The sequence below is a fragment of the Chaetodon auriga genome, chromosome 10, assembly GCF_051107435.1.
Source record: "Chaetodon auriga isolate fChaAug3 chromosome 10, fChaAug3.hap1, whole genome shotgun sequence".
Taxonomy (NCBI): Eukaryota; Metazoa; Chordata; class Actinopteri; order Chaetodontiformes; family Chaetodontidae; genus Chaetodon; species Chaetodon auriga.
Genome location: NC_135083.1, coordinates 13,739,032 through 13,761,384, shown reverse-complemented (window position 1 = coordinate 13,761,384; position 22,353 = coordinate 13,739,032). Strand labels below are relative to the sequence as shown.

At 43.0% G+C, this 22,353-nt stretch overlaps 2 protein-coding genes across 4 annotated transcripts in view; one reads left to right on the top strand and one right to left on the bottom strand.

Annotated features, from left to right (window-relative positions):
• Window positions 1-5,409: 5,409 nt before the first annotated feature.
• sp5l (Sp5 transcription factor-like) lies at window positions 5,410-8,026 on the top strand. Its single transcript, XM_076741608.1, has 2 exons — window positions 5,410-5,782; window positions 6,188-8,026. The coding sequence occupies exons 1-2, from the start codon at window positions 5,729-5,731 to the stop codon at window positions 7,223-7,225; spliced, it is 1,092 nt and encodes a 363-aa protein (XP_076597723.1). The 5' UTR covers window positions 5,410-5,728; the 3' UTR covers window positions 7,226-8,026.
• Window positions 8,027-9,012: 986 nt separating this feature from the next.
• Window positions 9,013-22,353, bottom strand: part of arhgef25a (Rho guanine nucleotide exchange factor (GEF) 25a) — a 44,661-nt gene continuing 31,320 nt past the window's right edge. For 2 of the 3 annotated variants that reach the window (XM_076741605.1, XM_076741607.1), the window contains 13 exons: window positions 18,934-19,058; window positions 17,471-17,537; window positions 16,980-17,083; window positions 16,680-16,749; window positions 14,950-15,039; window positions 14,271-14,363; window positions 13,775-13,825; window positions 13,590-13,667; window positions 13,269-13,460; window positions 12,845-13,025; window positions 12,277-12,506; window positions 11,891-12,025; window positions 9,013-11,008 (listed from right to left, as the gene is read on the bottom strand). In XM_076741605.1, the coding sequence (XP_076597720.1) occupies window positions 10,883-11,008; window positions 11,891-12,025; window positions 12,277-12,506; window positions 12,845-13,025; window positions 13,269-13,460; window positions 13,590-13,667; window positions 13,775-13,825; window positions 14,271-14,363; window positions 14,950-15,039; window positions 16,680-16,749; window positions 16,980-17,083; window positions 17,471-17,537; window positions 18,934-19,058 (1,542 nt within the window). In that variant the 3' untranslated portion in view covers window positions 9,013-10,882. The remainder of the gene's footprint in view (window positions 11,009-11,890; window positions 12,026-12,276; window positions 12,507-12,844; window positions 13,026-13,268; window positions 13,461-13,589; window positions 13,668-13,774; window positions 13,826-14,270; window positions 14,364-14,949; window positions 15,040-16,679; window positions 16,750-16,979; window positions 17,084-17,470; window positions 17,538-18,933; window positions 19,059-22,353) is intronic. The other variant, XM_076741606.1, reaches the window with a different exon arrangement.

Here is a 22,353-nt window from a genome sequence, read left to right as displayed (position 1 = left end):
GGTTTGGTGTGTAGTGTACTTGCCAAATTAGCCCAGAAGGCGTATTTCAACATTTTGGGAAATTTTTGTTTTCTTGCAAAGATGAGGTGAAAAGATTGAAACCACTCTCATGTCTGTTCAGTCAACATGGAGCTGGAACCAACAGCTGGTTAGCTTAGCTTAGCATAAAGACTGGAAACAGGAGGAAACAGCTAGCCCTGTTCTGTATGAAGGTGACAAAATCCACTTAATACAATTTTTTTTTTCTAGTTTGTTTATTTGTTGTCACTGCGAGGTTTCCAGGAAATCAACGGACACTTCAAGAAGTCACATGGCCCAGATTAAGGCTGGCTGTTTCCCTCTAATTCCACATTTCATGCTAAGATAAACTAACCGGCTGCCGCCTTCAGCTTCGTATGGGACAGACAGACATGAGAGCGGTATCAAACTTCTCTCCTAACTTTCAGCAAGAAAGCGAACATGTGTGTTTGCCAAGATGTTTAACTAACTGACTGTAAATGACTCAATTTATTTCTCTGGCACAGTGAGCTGTAAACCATACCTGGGGCGCTTCTAGTAGCAGAGTCACTTTTTATTTTTGATTGACTACACATCTTTTCATGCAACTTTGCCACAAGTCTCTCTTTCAGATCAAACGCCATATTTTATGGGCCGAAACCTTCAAAGCATGTCATATCCTGTCGAGATGATGAAATGATTATGAAGCACCATGAAAGTGACATTTGGCAGATGGACTGTATTCATCTTTATCACTGCCGAGTTCCTGTACTACTTTCCTTTGATAAAACATGAAACACACCCTCTGCTCAGATTTCCAGCCTGTGACAAGTGTTTTAGCTTCAGCGGAGGTACGTAAGTGAATTCACTGTGAACCTTGAACCCACTGAACAAAAACTTAATGTCGACTTTGTGGATTCATTTTCATTTTGTGACATGAGTTGCCAGGCAAAAACATTATTTTGTTGACTAAAATCTGCTGCATGATAAAATTGTCTTAACGTGGGCTGCCATGCTTAAGATTTTAGTAGATTATATTAGCAGCATAAAGGGCATTTCCGTTCATTTTATATAACATTGTCACAAAGGTGAAGAAGGCAGCGATTTCTTCAATCCAGTTCTTTTATATGTACTTCCCAAACCCCCTCCATCTTCCCTGGGTCTCTCTCTCTCTCTCTCTCTCTCTCTCTCTCTCTCTCTCTCTCTCTCTCTCTCTCTCTCCCCTTTCGTCTTTCGTCTCTGGGAGTATGGGTGCATGTCAAGTGATTGTTGAATTGAAATATTGATGTGGAGTATCAAAGCGTGGCGTAGCACTCCTGTGTTTCCAGAACTAACCACGAAGCGCTTTGATCAGATACTCCTGTGATCTGACTTCTGAAGTTGTTAAGAGTGCTGGAAAACAAAATGCAAACAAACTTCAAGTGCTCTTGGTATTGATAAAAGTTTTCTTTGACAAGTGGAGAAGCGTGCTGTCTGCCTGTGTCTGCCCAAGACTGGAGATTTTGGGGTTTTCGTACATGCTAATGGACAAGAGATGAGGGAATTATGATAGTTTCTACTCCTCATACACCTAGCAATGTAAACTGTAGTACAGCAGCGGGAATCATCACAGCATCCTGCTGTGATATCAGGGATTTAAAAAACTACTGTGATTCTGGGATAAATGCTTTCATTTTTATCTATGCGTAAAAGGATTTATCATTTAATTTCAAGTGCAAACTAAGAAGGTTAATTAAAGCCTTAAATGAAATCACTTTAAGCAAATAAAATGCTATCGTGCTTACAAGCAAAAATTAAAAGTAATTAATTATTAACCAACTAATAGACACGTTATAGACTGAATCATTCAACTGATGCATTCCTACAGAATTCATTCATCACTGCATTGATTTGGAGCAGGAGAAGAAAAGCGATTGTTTCTGTCCGTTTTTTCACCATCTGCTTGGGAAAAAAAATGGACATTTTGCTGAATAAATATAAAATGTAGAAACGTATCAGGAGCTGGGGTCATTTTGAGGCTAGACAAGACAAGAGTTTTGAAGAAGTTAGTTAGTGAGCTTTTCAGCTTCCCGTCTTCATTGTTCGCTGACGGGGGACGACGCTGCATCGGCACAGGTGAGGAGGCACAACTGACGAAACAACATGACTGAAGGGAAAAGTTCCAGCGTCACGTCGTGATCAGTGCGATTTGCAAAATCACCAGTGTGCTACAGAGCAAAGGTCTGTGTGGCTGCAGAGGAAAAGCTTCTCAATGTGCCTGATTGTAAACATCAACCTCTGTGCACCTCCCTCTCAAACACTCACACACTGACACACACATTTCTAACTCAATAGGAAACAGGAAAGAGACTCCTGAATGAGGTATCAAATTGTTGCACTGTAAAGTCCAGCTGTTGCTGTTGCTCCTCATCTCAATGAAACTGAGTGTCATGGTAATTACGCCCCATCTTGTCCGTCTTGGATTGCTGAATGGTTAAAGGGTGAAGCACTACAGTTAGCAGCAGGCTTTTACATGCTGTCTGTCTCATCCATTAGGCCGCATTTGTCACATGAGGGCCATTGAGTCAGCACGGTGCTGTAAAATTGGCTTTTTGACATGGCCACCAGTACAAAGGCTGCTCTCCTCCGTGGCTGCCCTTTTCGGGTGCAGATGGTCAAGACAGCTGGGACAATTTAGTGATCTGAGGCTTTTAAACTGCCCCCTAGGCATGATAAAAACAGCTTGAGGAGCCACTTGCATATTCTACGTTCTGAGTTTAGGAGTAAGATTATGTCTGCAACACAAACAACACCATTTGTTTTCTACTGTGAGCAAAATGACTCTTCCAGGACGGTAAGAACATTGCACTAAAACGGCCTGTTGAGTTTTCATATCTGATATATTTTTCTTGGATGTGTTTCCTGTGTTTTCCTGTTTGGAAATGGGTGCATTAGAGCGTCTCGTCTTGTCGGGATCGAGTCTGTGTCAGTTTTGAAGTTGCTTGTAGCCACCCAGTCAGAGCAGCCTGCAATGTATGACGGAGCGGGCCTGATTACCAGCAATCTCACCAGCTGTTTAATGAACACAGGGACCTCTTTCTCTGGAAATGAGTTTTCCCTTGAAAACTGTGGAAGCCGTATCCAGGTCTATTTAAATGAGGTAACATGGGGAAGGTAAGCACCACCACATGAGCATTGTTTTCACAGTTCAAAGTGAGGAGAGAGTACTTTGCACTTCAAAGCCACTCATCTGGGAGGCAGTACAGTGGGGGTGGGGTGGCGTGGGGGAGAGGGGACAGGAAATAAGAATCAGGGTAATTAACAACTTCTGCTCTGTAATAAACCAGAGACGTAGTATACCTCTGCCTCCAAAATCCACTCCTATTTTCGTGTCCTCTGCGCTCTTTTCCTTTACTACTGTTTTCTTTCATCCTAAATGTTCACTTTAATTTGGAATTAGACTATTTTCCTCAGTGCTGTTCGAGTTACATCATGTTCATATTTGCATGGGGGATTTGTATCATACACAATCTATGCATCGTATGTCTTATTTTTTACTGCACTCGGCCTGCAGATGTTCATCCTTTCTCAATTTATTTTGTTAAATTTGTATTTCAAGGCAGAGGCTTCGGGAAGCATTTGGACAATTAAAATTCATTAAAGTGAATCTTACTTAGCCTGGGTGCTTTTGCTAAATCTAATTAATCTTGTCTAACATCTTGTGAATAACTTTCATAGAGAAATGTTGTCATCATTATCATTTTTTCATTTCAGCGCACAGATTTTCAGATTTGCTCAGTTTTGTCCCCACCTGAAAAAACAATGTGTGATTTATTAGCAGGCTGCAGCTGAAGTCTGCACGTCATTGTGAGTATGGAGAAATCTTTTGTTTCAAGCTGAGGTGTCTCTCAGTCAAAGGCGTAATGTAAGCTGCACTGTCTGCTCTACTTTCACACCAATAACTTCAGAAAGGCCTTGAGCACATGGTAGTTTGGCGGTGTCTTCATTCTCTTTCTTTTGTTTTTAACAGCTGTTAATTATAATGATCACAGTTTAAGTGGCATACAAGAAACTTAACATTTTTGTTCCAATTGATTTATACAGTTTATACATTTCTACTGTTTGCTGGCTCCTCCGTGGGGTATGTTTATATAAGGATCACAGTCTGTGAAACAGGGAGAAGGAGATAAGTGAGGAACTCGGAATTTACATGAGAAACAGGTTCCCAGCCTGGATTTAAACTCTTAACATTGTAATGGTGAACAGACTTACAGAATGAGATTAAGCCTCAATCTGCATTTAATGGAGCAGATCTGAAGCGGCCTCTACTTGAACTCTGAAATGTGAGAATGTCACACAGGGCAGCCCATTTGACATGTCACCCACTGGTGAGAACTCCAAGGCTTTGATTGAGTTTTATCAATTAGCTTTGTGAGGGAAAATACTGACTGTCCTCTGTGTGCTCGCCATGCCGAGGAGCTGCACTGCTGCAGCGTTAAGAAACAAAAAATTTGACCGATATCAAGCAGTGAATTAAATTACCAAACTACTGTCCATATTTTCATTCATCTCTGTATATGAAGGTTTTGTACTCATCATCTGCTGGGAGATGATTTTGCAACAGAGCACGGTGAATTGTGAGCATTAACTCAAGCATTACATTTTAAAATGTGGGATTTCCAATGCATGTGTGTATATATTATTAGCAGGAATTTCATTTAAAAAACACTAAATTAAATTTACTTATTAGGCCTATTATTTCTTTTTAGGTCTGACATCAGCCTTTCTGACAGAAAGTTTCATTAATGGTCAAACTTTCATACTTTCCTGTAAGTTTGAATCAATCATTCTTTATCTGGAGATTATAGTACCATCATACCACCTTTCCATTTAACATATCACTGACTGTAGTCAAAAAAAAAAAAAAAGAAAAGAAAAAACATATATTTGCTATCTTTACTTGAGTCCCACAGTGGAGTTGAAGCAGTATGCAAATACTCCCTGACTAAGCTGGCTATATTAATCTCAGATCTTTTAACAGACTAAGCATTTTGTTCTTGTGCCAAATGTGCTCCTAAATGTAGATATTGAAAGTTGCTGAAACGCTAAATTAAATCATGTAGTTGTGTTGGTTTATTTGAGATTTAAAGAAGTGGGACGTGACACGAGATGTCCAGAGAAGTTCAAATAGATGAAATACTCTGAAAACAAGATATTACAAGAGACTTTTTTTTCCCTTTTTTTCGGAACAATTGGAGGAGGAGTCAGTTCTTAGGGTCAGCGTTTGGTTGAATTTGAGGGAAATTATGAGTAGCCCACCCCTTCACCTAACAATCCCCCCTCCTCTCTCCCTCACATCTCTCCTCTCTATTGACTGGCTCTCCTGCATCATACTGGAGACCCCGTTGAGAGGATCTTTTCTCTATAAAGAGAAGATGCAGTTCAAGCGCCTTTGAGATGATCGCAAGGATTTACTGCGCGCCCCTCTGCCTCTAACTTCAGACCGGCGTCCTCGGCGGGTTCAACACCAAATCATCTGGACTGCCAGCGTCCTAAAAACATTTACCTAGTGGACCGAGGGACGTTTGAATGACGCGGGATTTCCAAGTCTATTCTGCCAGAGAGTCTGAGTCATCCGAGACCTGAATGTGAGCATCGTTTCCTTCTGCGCTACGAGCTGTAGTTGAGACTTTGCGCGTCGTCGCCTCTCGGCGCAGTTTGTGTTGCAGGTGCGTGGAGAGCGCGAGGACAGATGGCTGCGTTGGCGATACAAAGGACTGACAACTTTTTGCACACCTTTTTACAGGTTTGTTGCATTATCAGCTTTTTGCCGCAATGCACGCGGATTTATGAATTGCTTTTCTGGTGCTGAGAGCTGCAACTTGTGCGTAATGAATTGGTATGCCTCATGTACTCGATCCGTAAGAAAGGAATTAAACTTGTTAGTGGTAAAAATAATTTGTAGGCATTGTGATAACAGAATAAAAGAAAAGTGAGACTAGGAAAATATCAGGACAAATGTCATTTAATGTTTAAAAACAGGTAATTAATGTAAACTGTTTAGATTACATATTTTGCCAGTTTCTGAATGTTTTATAACAGTGTGATTTAAAAAAAAAATCTTTATTCAAGTTAATGAAGCGTTAAAACTTTTAAGTTGTCTTTAAAGTAGCCCATGTAATCTGATGAGTGTCTATGTATCACCATACAGGACCGGACGCCCAGCTCCTCTCCAGAGGGAGCACCTAACGCCCTCTCCTTCCTGGCCACCACCTGTAGCCAGGCCTGGCAGGTGGGAGGCTCTATGGGCTCAGAAGGCTCCCAGTTCCCCTACGAGGGCACCGTCAGCTCCACATCAGGAATGTTTCAGCTCTGGAGCAATGACATGGCACCCAGCACGGCCCTCAGCACACACCAGATGACCTTCACGGTACCCAAGGTGCAGTTCCCCGGACACATGCAGTCTGGCCTCAGTCACCATCATCACCACCCTCATCATCACCACCACCATGAGCTGCCTCTCACTCCTCCGGCTGAACCTCCCTCTTCCTACTCCTTCGAACTGTCCCCTGTTAAGGTGCTGTCCTCGCAGCCACAGGCCAACAGCTCCTATTACCCTCAGCACAACAGTGTGGGACAAAACTTCCCCAGCTTCCTCCAGAACTCCTCAGCCAGGCATCACCTGCCTGGAGGCCATGTGGAGGACGGTCAGCAATGGTGGAGCCTACCCCAAACCAACGCCACCCCGTCCAACCATCCCTTCTCCATCGGCAGACAGCTGGTTTTGGGCCACCAGCCTCAGATAGCTGCTCTTCTCCAGGGCACCTCCAAGGGCTTGCTGAGCTCCACACGCCGCTGCCGCCGCTGCAAGTGCCCCAACTGCCAGGCCAATGGCGGAGGCTTAGAGTTCGGAAAGAAGAGACTGCACATCTGCCACATCCCGGAGTGTGGCAAAGTGTACAAGAAGACCTCTCACCTGAAGGCACATCTGCGCTGGCATGCCGGGGAGAGGCCCTTCATCTGTAACTGGCTCTTCTGCGGTAAAAGCTTCACCCGTTCAGACGAGCTGCAGCGGCACCTCCGCACACACACTGGAGAGAAGCGCTTTGGGTGCCAGCAATGCGGCAAGAGGTTCATGAGGAGTGACCACCTCTCCAAACATGTCAAGACCCACCAAACCAGGAAGAGTCGGTCTGGGCAGCCTTCACAGAGCACGGACCCTCTGATCACCAACATCAAGAGAGAGTAATCTCTGTTTTCCATTGTTAAGAAATGATAATCAATCAGTGACTGTGTGACTTACACTTACTACCATAGGTTTGCACTAGAGGATAAGAATCAAGCTCCAAGAACATCTTCTCTTGTCGAAGCCTTGCTTTTGACTTCAAGTAAAACCATAAAGATATATTTAGAGGCCATTTTAATCAAAGTAATTGTGTGCTGTCTGAGGGCAAGGCACCTTTAAAGAATACTTGAAGCCTTTTTCAGTGACATTGTGAGTTTTGCTGAATTCAGTGTACTTTTCAGGACAGATTTAACCTAAAACAAAACTGACCATCGTGACAGTTTAAGATTTGTTTAAATTTCAACTGATGTGAAAAGCTGAATTTTGTCAGAGTTCATTTTGTAAATATTTTATCCATGTGATGGACGGGGCAGCAGACATGAGCAAAACTGGTGTACCTTAACATGTTGTCCATATTATCATGTTCGAGATAAATGTATGCCTCAGTACGGCTAAAAGGATCATTTCTGATCTCAAATACAAGTTCAGAACAGGAAAATGTTTGTGTTGCTGTGGATAATTAGATTTTTACTCCAAAACACGTCCTAATTTGTCTGCTTCAAGGTAGGGATCTTTTTTGAAATTTGAGTCTTTGATCTTCAGATTTATCTTGTCTGCTGTTTAAGCAGCTGTGTCAAGCACCATTGCTCCAGATTAGCAAACATTTCAAAATTTTAAGGTCTTTGTAAATTATGTATAAATATCATGAACAATTTTATTGGGGTTATGGCCGCATGTAAATTTTAATAAACATTGTCCTTGCTGAAACAATTTTTTCCTGTTTCTAATTATGTTATTTTCTTGCATCTTACAGCTGATTGTGAAGTAAATATCTGACTGACAGTGAGAGTCAATGGTATCTCATTCAGTAAATCTGTGAATTTCTAACACCCAGGAGCTCCTAAAGATCTAACATTTTATTTAAATGATAATTCAACTGCATTTATAATACAAATGCTTCCCATTGTGCTGTTGGTGTGAAGGAAGAAGCCCCTAAAGAAGACCTAACATGGTGGGCTGTTCAAAGGTTTTCACACCTCAAAGTAAATACTCAATCCATTGATAGGGCTGTTTGTCTCGCCTGCTGCAATCAAGTTCACAGTCATGTGGCTTTTAATGAGTGTTTTCTTTCTCTCAGTGGAGAAGATTGAGTCAACAGATGCAACAGAGGGCACTGGAGAGGAATTCCCTGTGAATGGGACCCCTGTTGTTGAGACCCCCTCAGTGGTGACAGGAACTCCCTTTGATTTTGCACCCTTGTGAAAGTTAATACCCCTCCCCGCCACCGGTCCCCAGCCTCCATATATCACAGCCGTGTTACGATCGGCCCTGCTTTACAGCTCAGAATAAGGCTTTATTCAGAGGCCAGCCAACCAGATGTCTGCTCATCCAGGGGTTTCTTCTCTTTGTTTTTAATCCCGTTTGAACTTTCTCCAAGGGGGATTCTCCAAGGGGGATGCCAAAGCAAGCAAAACACTTTGCCTTTGTCTTTATCAGGGGATCCAAAAGTGGAGTCTGACGATCCGAGGGATCTATAGCATAAGTAATACTTTAGCAGCACCATTAGTTCAATTCAGGATTGAGCACACTGTGAGAATGCATAAGGATAAATCATCCTAAGTGGTTGCAAAGCACTTACAGTATCCAAAATGCCACAGGACAAGTGTTTGTAGACATTAAAAGTGGTCAGAGTTATGTTAGTCAAGACAGTCAAAAGAGATTATGCAGAGAAGCACAAACATTGCACCCAGTTTCAAAAAGACACTTTTTTAATTTGATATGACACAACAGTTTCTACTCAGTCAAACATGGCATTAACCAACCCTCTCCTGGCTTCATGTCCTTGCTTTTGGTTCTCTGTAGTGGTATTACTTTGTGTTAATGCAAACCTGCCTGATCAGTAATTCCCATAAAAACACACCAGTTCACATCAACTGTAGACCCAATGTCTCGCCTCTCAGTTTATTTTGTGTGATTCATTATCGTTTTTTTCTGGGCAAATTGTTGAGCAGCTTTTGCTTCATTGTCAGCATTAAAGTATGAGCCCTATTGATCTTTGGTGCAGCTGTATGAGCCAGCTAACGTGGAAGTGAAAGCCTTGTGGGGACCTCTACTGGCCACAAAGAAGAACTGACCTGATATCGACAGGATAGCCCCTTTCATCTACTGCACTCTCCTCTTTTAGTCACTTAGGCATTACAACCCAGACAGCAACACTGATATCTTTGATTGTTAATGTGTAGTGGCAAACTGAACTACTGGAGCATTTGAGTCGTAAGCTGCTGTTTTTGGCACTGTTGTCTGAGGAAGAGGGAGCATGCAGATTCGTCAGCATCACTCTGTCTGTCCAGCAATATATTATCCTTCACTTGAACCTACCTGAAGGGTAACGTTTCTTGGCATACCTGGGTCATTCTTCATCTTACAAGTGGAAATGGATGATTGCCTTTATGGTATGCACTGTACAGTATTTAGTCCATGAGGGCAAAAGCTAACAGAGATTATAGAAATGGTGCACAGCCTTGACATGACAACAGTGGACTAATAAAACAATTCATATTAGTTTAAACCAATGCACTTTGAAGGACTTGTGTCCCCAAAACCACAAGCACCCCTCTTCGATGTGGAAAGAAAGATCTGTGTAAAGTAGCATTGTGACAGCCAGTCACAGAGGAGATGTTGCATGCAACACTTTGGGTCAGCACAGCAGTCCCTTTGAATGCACTTACTGTATCTAACAACTCCGCTGGAGTTGCCCGAGAACAAAATGTATTCTGAAGTGACGTCATACCCACAGAGAACCTCCAGGGGGCTCCATCACGCCTTTTTTGTCCAGATCAAACGAGGGCCAGTCATACAGAATAAGAGAGTACACAGGCACTCTCAACACTGTGGCAAGAAAGAAAGTTCTTCACTTTCAGTTGAAATTCGAGTGAGTTAAGTCCTTGTGGCATGTTCACATCAAGTGTTCTGCTTTTCCCATTCTTGTCGACACAAACAGCGAACTCAGCTGTCAGCAGGGGAATGACAAAATGTGTTAATGTGGCTGTACTTGTCTTCACAATGGGGCATCAGAATGACCAGAGAGTACAAGAGGAGCCGCTGCTACACATCACATGCACTCCAAACGCATCCACACATTGTCGCATAAACATACATTCAGGCACACACACACATAACTCCAGTGACCGCCCCAATTAGGAATGGATATTTCTTCATCAAACAAATTCCCCTTGCCCTTTCAAAGAGAGAGGAGTATGGTATACAAACTCTCAAAAAAGGTTAAAAGCAGAAATTGTCGTAACGCTGAGTTACTACTGGGCTCAGTGTTTTCACTCTGAGCCCAGTAACATCCCACTGAGTACTGTTCATGTACACTCAAGCTGGCCAAGGCTAGTCACCTCCCATTGAACGGCTCTCTAAAAACATGAGCAAAGTCATTTCATAGCTGCAGCCCATAATTCCTTCATGTGTTTCTTCAGGGTCCTTCATTATCCTCCAGAAATCATGACAACCAGGTTAAGGGTCCAGCCTGGCATAAACAGACAAGTCTTCTTGTCTCCACAGCTGTGGCGTTAGCTGCTGTCCTCCTGACCCAGGAGACTGATGGTGTCAGAGAGTTCATAGGTCATCCTCGGCTAGCTGAGCTAGGTTGCTGGGCCGTCGCCCAGCTGAGGGTCCTGACGATGGAGCCTGGCTCCCAGCATCAGTAGCTTGACCCCTTCGGCAGCCCTCTCCTGCTCTCTGCTGGGGAAAGAGGGAACATTCAGCAGTATAAATAACTTCCCAAACATTTAATGGAAAATTAGTAATTCAGGATTTGTTAATTTACTGTGTCAGTCTATAAATGTACTGGCCCGAGTTCCATCTATTCACCCCAGTATAAGTATGGGAAACCATTATCTGCCTTTAATAGGCATCTCTGTCTGATTTCCTCCTCTGGCTCAGTCTGCTTCCTGTTTGTTTTGAACCAAACCTATGCAGCCTGAGTAAACAGACAGAGAGCTGGAGAACAACAACCGCTGGCCTGTCTGCACTGAGGAGAACAGCCCATTGACGGCAGAGGGAGACTTGCTAATGGTAATGTAAAACCCAACAACAGGATGTTCCCATTGTTGACTGGCCACATGGCTAAAACTTCAAAGTAAGGACAGACAGGCCAGAATTTTTCAGAAAATGTCATATTTTGTGCAAAAATGTTTGTGGAATTTCCCTTCTTTGTATTCAACCAAGTGAAACATTGTAATCCACTTCCTTGAAAAACAGCCTGACTTTTATTGATTCCTTTTTCATCCAACAGGGGGAGAAACAACTCTTCTTATGACTCAACAAATCCCTTCACTGTATGTGTGTCTAAACAAATGGCTGCAATTTACTAAAGTCTTTCATCTTTTAATTAACATTAATGAACACATTGGAGTTATTGTTCGACTTTGTACAATGGCCCATTATTTCCCCAGCGGTTAGCTTCCTGTGGTTTGTTTTGTCATTAATTTTCACAATGCTAGTGTTGAATAATGACTGCTGGACAACCCAGAAGCCCAGCATTCTGCTACATTCAAAATACTGACATGTGAAATGTGCCACAAAGGAGACAGCTTTGTCTCTAAACGCATGCATATACATTACCTGTGCACTTTGTGTGGTGGGTGTGTACAGCCCATTTGACACAGCTTGACAGTTTGGCTGATCGGCGAAGCCCAGCTGGACATGTGATGGAGAAACAGTGTGGGAGTCAGCAGGGCACGGCTGGACCACGGTGGGCTGCAGATGCAAACAACAGGTAGGTCACTCACTAACACTGTAGTGCACACACACAAAATCATTTGCTGTTTTAATAATAATCCTTTTGTGTGACAGTCCAGTCCAGCAGCCAGAAAAGCTTAAGAGATAAGCAGGCCTGGCTGTGTTTCAGGTGTTTCATTAATAGAAATACTGTGTTTGAGTGGGCAGTTAATGCAGGACAGTGTCACTGCACGTAGGCCAGAGAAAAGAGACGGCTAGAGAAAACCTACATCCCGCGATGAGTATGTCTCACTGGGTCCTTGGCCCTGGCCTTGGCTGGGCAGGTAGAGCGTGGGCAGGGAGGTGTTGTGAGAGTGAAGGGAGGGCAGCTTATGACGGTCTATAGAGGCGGACGAGTGGGGCCGAAGGGCACTGGCAGCAGACAGGGGGGGCCTCATGCAGCGGCCCAGGCTATTAGACTTGCTCTCTCGCCGCTGGTACTCAATCGGTGACTGTAAGGCTGAAAGTAAAATTAGAAGTACCTTGTCAAAATGTAGATTTTTGAAAGTATGAGATCCAAAATCTAAATTTCTACTTAATATTATACACACTGTCTTGTGATTTTGTCCTAGTATCTCATAATGTTGACTTATCGTGACTATTTTTTCCTTTTAATTCTTTAAAGAGAAAAATACAAGAAGCTTCAAATAGGACAATACAGTAAAAAGAAATCCTCACACTGAGTCAACGATGCATGTAAGCAGACAACAGAGTCAATGAATGGAAAATACGCTAAGATGAAACATGGTTCATAGGTTGTGGGGGATGTGTCGTCTTGAGTGCTCAGCTGGGACTCACCATTGAGGAAGTTACGCTGGGATTCCAAGATCTGAACAACATCGTTGACCCAGGCCCTGCAGATCTCAGGGGAGGAGGCCTGCAACTGGAAGCGCACCACACTGCCGTCAGGGTTGCGTGATGTCAACACAAAGCGGGCGTCATCGCCATCCACGCTGGGCTCCACCCCCAGGCAGCTCACCTGGAACATATCACATCTGACTAGCACCTGCGAGGAGTCCAGCCTGCTGAGCTGCTTGTTAAATACTTCACTAACACATGCAAGCCTCTAAGAAATCCCTGCTGTGGGATTATGTAACATGTGCTGATTTAGGCATGAATTACTGTGGTTCTGTTGTGTAACTTATAACCTGGGAGTAAAATGTACCATCTCATTTCTTTCATATTTCATTTTGCTCAAACATTATGTGTGGCTGTCACCCACCTTGATGCTGTTCTTAAAGATGTATCCAGGGAGGGAGAAACCTTTCTTCCTGTCAATTGGCTCACTGAAGATGACCAGCTGCTCAAATAGGAAGACCCGTCTTTCCTTGGCTCGGGACAGGAAGCTACTGTCCTGCTCGGTAACAGTGAAGGTGTCTTGCTGGAGCAGTTTGCCCTGGGCTGTGATCTTCCCCTGGTACCACAGCGAAGATAAACGCAACAAACAGAGGAAGCAGTTACGGTGTGCTTTTCATGGGCCGAATAGTTGGCATGAGAACTGTTTTGAAGACTGTGAAGGATGGTTTAAATTCCTGAGACGTACCTCAAAGCCTTGTAGTCTGCCCACATTCATCATGTCATTGCAGCGTTTTGGCACAAAGCACATCACTTCTACCGCTTTCTGTTTAAAAGACAAAAGTGAGGTTTGCTATCAAGAACACTAATAACAAGCAAGGCTTTGCCCAAAAAGACTCTTTAATCTTGATATTTATGCATCAGGGCACCAACCTCCAACTCCTCCGTGTCCATCCCAGCTTTGGTGTAATACTTCAGGAAGTCCTGCTCAAATAAACACAGCATGGTCACCAGAGCATTCCGGGTTTACTGCTCAGAGTTATTTGAGGACATCTGGAGGAGTATTTATGGGTGCTGAACCCACCTTTCATTTGGATGCCAAAGGGCAAAGTTTTATATTTTAGGCAAAGTTTTATACCAGGGATGTCATTTTATGATTATCTTCAAAGACTTTGACGTGTGATTGTTTAAATCCTTTGGTAAGAATAGAGCCTCATTATGTAATTTGCTTCTTCCTCTCCGGCTGAAGAGACAATACACCCGGTGTGTCGTCAGTGTCTCTACACAGTGGGACGTATGAGTGTGTTTGTGTATGTGCTTGTATGTTTACAACCCTGTGACTGACCCTGCTGTGCGTCAGACAGCTGCACAGTAAACACCGCCGTGTGTGTGTGTGTGATCAACAGCACAGCATTGCTCTGCTTTTCACCTTGAGCAGCAGCTGGTACTTCATGATCCTCTGGACAGGTTTGATGAGCAGGTCATTGAGCTGCAGCCTGTGGCCCAGCTGCTGCCGCAACTCCTGACAGCGGAGACGGACACAACAACACGACACCAGTCAACATGACAGCCAGGACACAAAGGGCGGCAGCTAATGACCAATATAATCACTCTAAGACAAAATATCATAGGGATTGTACTGTTTGTCTGTTTGTTTAGTGTCCATGAAAAGGAACTAGTGTGAATAATAAATGGTAGCGGAAAAGACACCCATGGCCATGTATAATATATAGAATAGGAGCAGTTAGACATTCATGCATACTAAATGGCTATTAGCTACAGGCCTGAGTGGCAGGTGTCCAGTGTATCATGGGTATGCAAGAGTATGTCCTGAATCAATAAGTCTACAAAATCCCAAACAAATTTTTGGATGAAATAATCGCATAAGTCATTTATTAAGTAAGAATCCCAAACATTTGCTGGCTACAGCTCCTCGTTTGTGTCCTTAGGACTGTTGGTCAAACAAAACAAGCCTTTGAGTTGAAGAACTTTTGACATTTCTCACTATTGTCTGACATTTTATAGACTAAACATAGATCAAATACTGATTGATTAATTCAAAAAGGTATAGCATTAGCTCTAGAAGTTGAATGTTAAGCAGTACTCACCTCAAAGTAAGTCTCAATATACTCTGAGACGATGTGTTCCGACTTGGGCTTGTTCTGACAGTATACAACATACATATGCAGACGCCTCTCCTGCATCACAAGCCAAACAAACATCGCATTACAAAATCATTCAGTAGAACTTCTGATAAAAGAGAAAAAGACATTAACATGAGCATGCTGTGAGAGTAATGTGTCTTTAATTGCATTTCATGTAAATTAAAAATGGCCCTGAAAGTGATGAAAAAACATAAAAATCTATGTCTCTGGTTGCCTTTGGGAGCAGAGTAATAATGACTTGTCACTGAGTGCATGGCCTTTAAAGCTGACTCCGTCTGGTTAACGCCTCCTCTTCTGTGACTAATTAGCTTGGGAGTGCAGATGTGGCGGTCCTGAGAGCCGTAATGGAGTTACATGTGGATGAGCATCAGGTTATGTATAATTTACCCAGGTTACCCTTGTGTAACCAGACCCTTCCAGAGCCTGCCGATATTAGACTGTACCTAGCAACAGGCTGCATGGCTCTGTAACCTAGAGACCAGTGAGCTGCTCCACCTGAATATGGACATCATGTAACACTGCAGAAGACAGCTGCATGCATCTGTGCACCAGCGTTCAGTATCACCAGTTTGCCTGCATGTTTACATGTGTTTTTATGCTGCACGTGTGTGAGTGAGCACACATGTTGCGTATCGGTGACACGGCTCTTGTTAAAAGTGGATTGGGCGTTCTGCTTTTCATTAGGGCCATGTTCCCAGTCTGCTTGTTTTCACAGTTTGACACCGTGCTTAGATTTAGTTACAAGTTTCTTTATTCCCCCCCAGGCTTTTAAAGTTGATTATCCAGTGGGCTGAGCCTTATTGAATTGTTTAAAGAGCTACAGACAGAGAGAGTGAATATAGCAAAAGAGAGACACAGACATTTAACTTAATCATCTTCAGACAAGAAGCAAAGCCGAGTTGGTCAAATTACCCATCATGTCTGCCGAGTCTGCATGTGCCACCACTTAACCAATACATATAAATCTAATTTTGCTGCCTGCGTAAGTCCTGTGATCCTACACCAGCTCAGACTTCAGACTTTATTCTTTCACCCAGTACAGAGTGTTTGTGCACATATGTATAGATTTTTAAAATAGTGTTTTTTCTTACCGACCTCATGTCAGCTTAGTGTAAGCGATTGCAAGCTACTACAATTATCTATCTATCTATCTATCTATCTATCTATTCTAAGAACAGTGACTCCATCTTGCATGCATCGCTTTGCTTCATTCTTCAGCCAAAATATGTATGAAGGAGTAGGTCCAGCCTTCGTATCAAAGAGCCTGAGCTGAGGGTTTGTTATTCCTCGTCTTATTCTTGTTGTCTTTTCTGGCTGTTTTTTCCCTGCTGTTTCCTGACCAGTCCTGCCCAGGCTGGAAATGGGCCAGTGTGTCGTTCGTGTGTATGTGCATGTTTGCCGTGTGTGCTGTTGTAAAAACACAGCCTGGACTGAGACGTATCAGTAACAGGGAAGTGGAAGGAGAGACGCTGGCAGCTGAGAGAGAAGGACAGAGGTACAGTATAGGATAAACAGGAGCTCTGCATGTTTTCTTTGCTCTGTTTACCCTCTCGCCAAACAGCACAAGGAAGCAGACCCAGACGCTTCCACTGACATGTATGCATGTGTGTGTGTGTGTGTGTGTGTGTGTGTGTGTGTGTGTGTGTGTGTGCCTACACGGTGGTCATACTCACATGTTTAATGAAGAGCTGAGCCAGCCTCTCTGGCTCTGCCAAACACTTCTCCAGCTCTCCCAGGAAGTAGCTACATAGAGGAAACACACACACACACACACACACACACACAAGCACGGTCATCCCCAAAACGGAAGGTCAGATTTGTCTTCTGACCTATTGTTCCTTTGTCCTCCACTCAGCCACAAACACAATACTCTGCAAATCACTGTTTGTCTTTCTCTTTGAATCCAACTGGAGCAAACATACAACTTTCCACATGTTTGAATGAAACGTATTTTAAAAAAAACAGACACTTACTCTTTATGCCAGTCAAATATTTGGTGAATGTTCCCGAAAACAATCTTGTCTTTTCCCTTCATGTCCTCCGGTATACTTTTGGAGTTCATTGTGCCCATGTAGCCCTGCAGGGAAATGACAGAGCTGCTGACGTCTGTTCACACCTCCAAAAATTCTAACACACCGCAACAGTCACACACCAGCTATTTCTGAGCTTTTATTAACTTTCAGATGGCAAGTATTCTTCTCTGAACCAAAATATCTCCAGCTATTTAAGGCACCAGGAGATGGATTGCCTTGCAACATAATACTCTTCAAGCTAATAATTCTCAAAATCTGCTTAAGACTGCAGACGGTGGGTGGATGGAGGCAGACCAAAGTGTGGAGGAAAGTGGGGGAATTGTGATGATAAGGATTTAGAGCTCTCTCTGACAGACCGGGCGGATGACTAAGTTCCCGCTTCTCTGGCAGGACAGACTGTGTGTTCTTAGTTGGCAGACTGTGAGGTTTACCTCCACTATGAGCCCCAGGTCTGCCACATAGTGCTTCTCTGTCTCTATAAGCTCCTTCAGTACATACCTGAAAAGATACAAGTGAGAGAGGATTAGTGTGAGAGTTATGTTCCCGAATTTATTTTGCACACTGAAAAAATCTTGGTAACACTTTATTTTACTGGTCCCAGTTTCATAATAATTTACCAGAAAGGTGCTGTGATACTAATTACAGGGAGGCTGTTCAACCGGCACACTTTCAAGTCTAATTAATTAGTGCGATTGTTCATGCTCACCCTGGATATAATTGTTTCTAGCTTTTTCCAGGCCTTTCAAATGCATCTTACAGTCTTCATCAGGCACTGGGAGTTCAGTCTTAACATGACCTGAGTATGGCACTTTGGTCTTGTGATAACAACTGATGAAGACCATGAGATGCAGTTGAAAGGCTCAGAGAGAGCTGCAGTAGTGAATAATATCCTGATTCGATTTTAAAATCTTAAATAAACACGTGGATATTGACGATATATAATGTAGTCTACAGTCTCAGAACACTGTGTCTTTTTTCCCTAAAAGGAAATCATATTAATTTAAATTAACTTCATTCTCAAGAATCATTGAAGGAAATTTCTCATAAATTCCAAGTAAAATACCCGAGGTGTTCTTTTTTCTGTTTTAATGCCCTGTAGGCCTTCTTCACAGCAGACATTTGTCTTGTCATTGTAGGAAAAGCACCAGTAGTTACATTAACGGTGATTCTGTTTGACTGTAAGTGTCCCAGTAAGCCATGACACCGTGACAGGGAAGCAGCGAAATGAAATTCAGCCATCATTCATTTTCTGATTCGCTCTCGTGCTTTTCCTACTGTGACATGTTAAACAATACAAAATAAGTGGATTTCTATTGGAATCAGGCTAAACTATCTCTGCTGTATTGGCATATTTTCCAAATTTGTTTTTATTAGATGTTTGTTGCTGTTTTTGCCATGCCGACAGCACGTCTCTGGGAAGGGCAATGTCAGTCTAGACTGAAATAACCAATCACATTCGTGCTTCCCAAGCGGTGTATCCTAGCAACTTTGCTGATCCCCTGACTTTTCATCGAGCGCCACCAAATTTTTGAGGTTAACATTTCAGTTTGTCAAATATTTTGGCTTATGACCAGCTGTCTGCTTCATGACATTCCCAGCAACCTCAGCCATACTTTGTATTTAATGCTAATTAGCAAATTCTGTCATGACAGACACTGAACTGTGAAGGCATACATGTTAAACTTTAGCTTCTTTACATCAGCAAGTTTAAAATTGTCATTATGAGCACAATAAGATGGAGATTTTTGCAGTGCATATGGTGAAGTCTTACGTATCTTTCTGCATTTCACATACATTATACAGCTGTGCTTAAATATAACACATTTATCTACAGAATATTGAGCAGAGGCATATGTCCCCCCTTATTTGGAGCTTCACATTGATAAACACATACATGCTTTTCTCTAAGGCACTCTTCCTCTCCTCCTCAGTGTCAGCCGCAGCTGACCATTGGCTGGAGGTGTCGTCCATCAAGACAGAGCCGCTGTCGTCTGGCAGAACACTGGTGGACTGAGTGTCCTGAGGAGGCCGTGACAGACAGACAGGCAGACAGGCAGGCAGACAGGCAGACAGACAGACAGACAGACAGACAAATTGTTTTTCAAAGGTTCAAATGTCAGTATTGTGGATCATACCAGGAACAAAATAAGCAAGGAGAGATAAAGAGCTGGAGAGACATGATAATGATGCAGGTTGCCAAGGTGACCAGGGAGAGCAGAAAGACACAAGGAACAGAGATTGAATGATAAGAAGATCGGATTCAGATAGTCACCGTTAATGATCCGTGCTGTGCACATCAGCCACAGATAGATGGAGAGAAAGGCATGAAAAGACAAAGACAAAGACTTAGAGGCTGCGTAGATGTAGACAAATAAAGCTGTGAAGGTTCTTGATGGAGGTTCGGTTTTAGAGGAAGAGAAATACAATTACTGCACACCTGCTGACAATGACATTACATTTCAGATTGATGTGTGAGTTAATAAATTGTATCTTCTTGCTTTGCCACCTGAGGATTCAAACACATATGCAAATACATCATCATCAATCTCAGCAGCACCACTGGAGCAATAACTACATCAGCGCTGCCTTATTGACTGCAAATAGAAACGCACGCAGGATGAACCCAAGGTTAGTCTGATCTAATCGATTGTGTGTTACATAGATGACCTCCTTTTCATGCTTTTTCCTGGAATTGATATAATTTCCTGTGGGGGTCCTGGTGCAAATATAGGGTCATTGTGCAAAGCCTGCAAAGAATGAAATCATCACAAACTCACTGGATACATGCTTCACATCTGTACACGACCCTCATGTCTGAGTAACCTATTTCTTTCAGTAAGCACAATTAGCACCTTTGTATGGCTGTAAAATAAGTCACTGCCATCTCCCTGAACAATTGTGTCTGCTGAGAAAGTTGTTCCATCTATTTTTAACCATGTTGTTCAGCCTCTTTCCTGACTCTGTAAACATATAGGGGCAGCCGTCTGTCTTCACCTAAATCCCTGTGTTCCATTGTCCGAGTCAAGCAGAACCTCCCCACCTTAAACACATACACAAACCTGCCCGCACACCACAGACATATGCCTAATCCCTCAGACTCCTGTGGCAGGCGGCTGCCCAATGGAGAAATAAATAGATAGATCAGATAGATAGACATATAAGCAAATAGAAAAGGGAACTGAACATTCTCCTTTTCTCCTCTGGCTTCGTTCAACTTGTTCACCTGCCATCTCTATGATAAACTTGCTGGCGCCTCCAAGTTGTGAGCTTTCAGCTCTGTCACGGTGACGTGTGAGAGAGAGGAAAAGAATGAAAGAGATAAAGCGGAGTAAAGAGACGGGGGTGCGGGGAGAGACAGAGGCTCCGTGAAGACCCTCGCTCCCCCAACCCGTCTCGCCCCGCTAGGAGTGCTCCAGCCTGGCTGACAGGTCTCCCTGGCTCCCTAATCACTTCCAGATGTGCTGTGGCAAAGCCCAGAGGAAAAATTCCCCTCGTCTCCCTCTGTTGCAAGTTTTGTTTTTCTACTCAGAAGCCGACGTAAAAAAAAAAAGAACCTGACAACAGTTTTAGTAAAAGCTGAGGTCATGCTTTTGTGTGGGATCTTTAAAAACATCGACAGTTCCATCAATCAAGAACAGGAAAGTGGGAAAATTTTTACAGGTTAGCACAATAGCAAAACACTTTCGCTGTTTGCATTGATGCCAAAGTGTATCATCATTTATTATTGTATTATTTTATATTTTTAACTGTGGCTCAAGTTTTGCACTGCTCCTTTGGAAACTTGGAGCAAATCAGCAGTTTCAATAGTGATATAAAAGGATTTACATATAAAGAAATGCTACTCTTCATGACTTTAAATGTGATGTTTTTAACACCCATGGCCAGGCATCATGCCCAGGAATATTTGCTGATGCTTGACACAGATGCATTTTTACATTTCCAGATGTGGATTAAGCAATGTGTTATTTTTTTAATTGGCCCATTCAAAGGGCCCATCAACCCTGAGACACACAAGCACAAGTCAAAGGTATGGCACTGTGCTTCAGAGGAACACAGTTGGTCTCAGGCGCTGACGACAATTTGCAATATACCAGCTTTGTTGCCAGTGTTACAAAAGCATGGGATGGCATTGAGGAGATCTCACATTAACAGCACCACTTGTTTCTTTACACCGTTTCTTTTCCTGTTTCACTGTTTCGAAGTTATCTGTTTGTTTCATCTGTGGGTCAAGCTGACAGACTGTACAAACTGTTCCTCAGGAAAAGCAATTTAATGAATAGTGTGATCTGTAGATCTGGCTTCCTTTTCGACACTGCATCTTGTTCAAGGACTGACACACAATCACAAGAACTTTCCATTGACCAGGAAACAATAAACATTTTGCTGAAAACAATGTTCGGCTGCGGTTGTGTGATTAGAGAAAATGGTGTGGATAAAAGGGGGAAAACAACAATGCATGTACCTCTGGACATGTGGCCGTTGAATGTGGAGACAGAAACCACAGCTCGGAGACGACTGACCTACATAATTTAATCTCTCTACTTCTACCTCTCGCTCCCTCTCTCTTCTTCTCTCTCCTAAGATTGGCAGTAAAAACACCAAGCACTGACCTCATCCCTCTGATGTAATCGTATTAATGGCTTTTGATGTGTTGTTGAGACTGAAATTAGGATTTAAGTGCTCTGGTGTCGATTCACCAACAGGAGACACTCCACAATGCTCAGATATCATTATTGTTATATTGATAGGGCTCAGGCACTGATGTTTCATGCCATATTACTGCTGCTCAAGCGAATCCCATTTTCTGCCATGCCTCCGTCTCAAAAAGCGACCCTCTGAACACCCGACGTTCCTTTGCCACAAGCAACTGACTCCAAGTGTTTGATGGAAAAATGAAAGCGTATATGTGCACACAGAGTTCTTTGTCACTTCACAGAAGTGGAGTCATCTTTCATTACATCTGCCATTTCACTTTATTTCCTATTTTTCTCCAGGCATGTCCTTTTGTAACATGTTGAATGTGAGTCATGCATCACACAGGTCGCTGTCAAGCCCTGCCCTCTGCTCCTCTGGTGCATCGATCTGCTCTGAGAAAGGCTGTATTCATTCAGACTCCCTTGCATGTGTGAGTGCATGTGTGTGCTCTGTCTGTATGTGTGGTTCTATATATCTTTGCATGCATGGTGTGTGGTTGCAGAATGCACTGCTCATGTGCATCTGTGTGTTTGTTGTTTGATGGTTGAGCGCCGCCAGCAGCAGTAGAGTTAGTCATTTCCAGAACTGGCTGCAGGGCCATGGAGACAAACAGTACTGA

Excerpts from the sequence above, each read along its gene's own strand:
- sp5l (XM_076741608.1), top strand. The coding sequence starts at position 5,729 with ATGGCTGCGTTGGCGATACAAAGGACTGACAACTTTTTGCACACCTTT. Across the intron at positions 5,783-6,187 it reads TTTTGCACACCTTTTTACAG|GACCGGACGCCCAGCTCCTC; the intron begins GTTTGTTGCATT and ends ATCACCATACAG.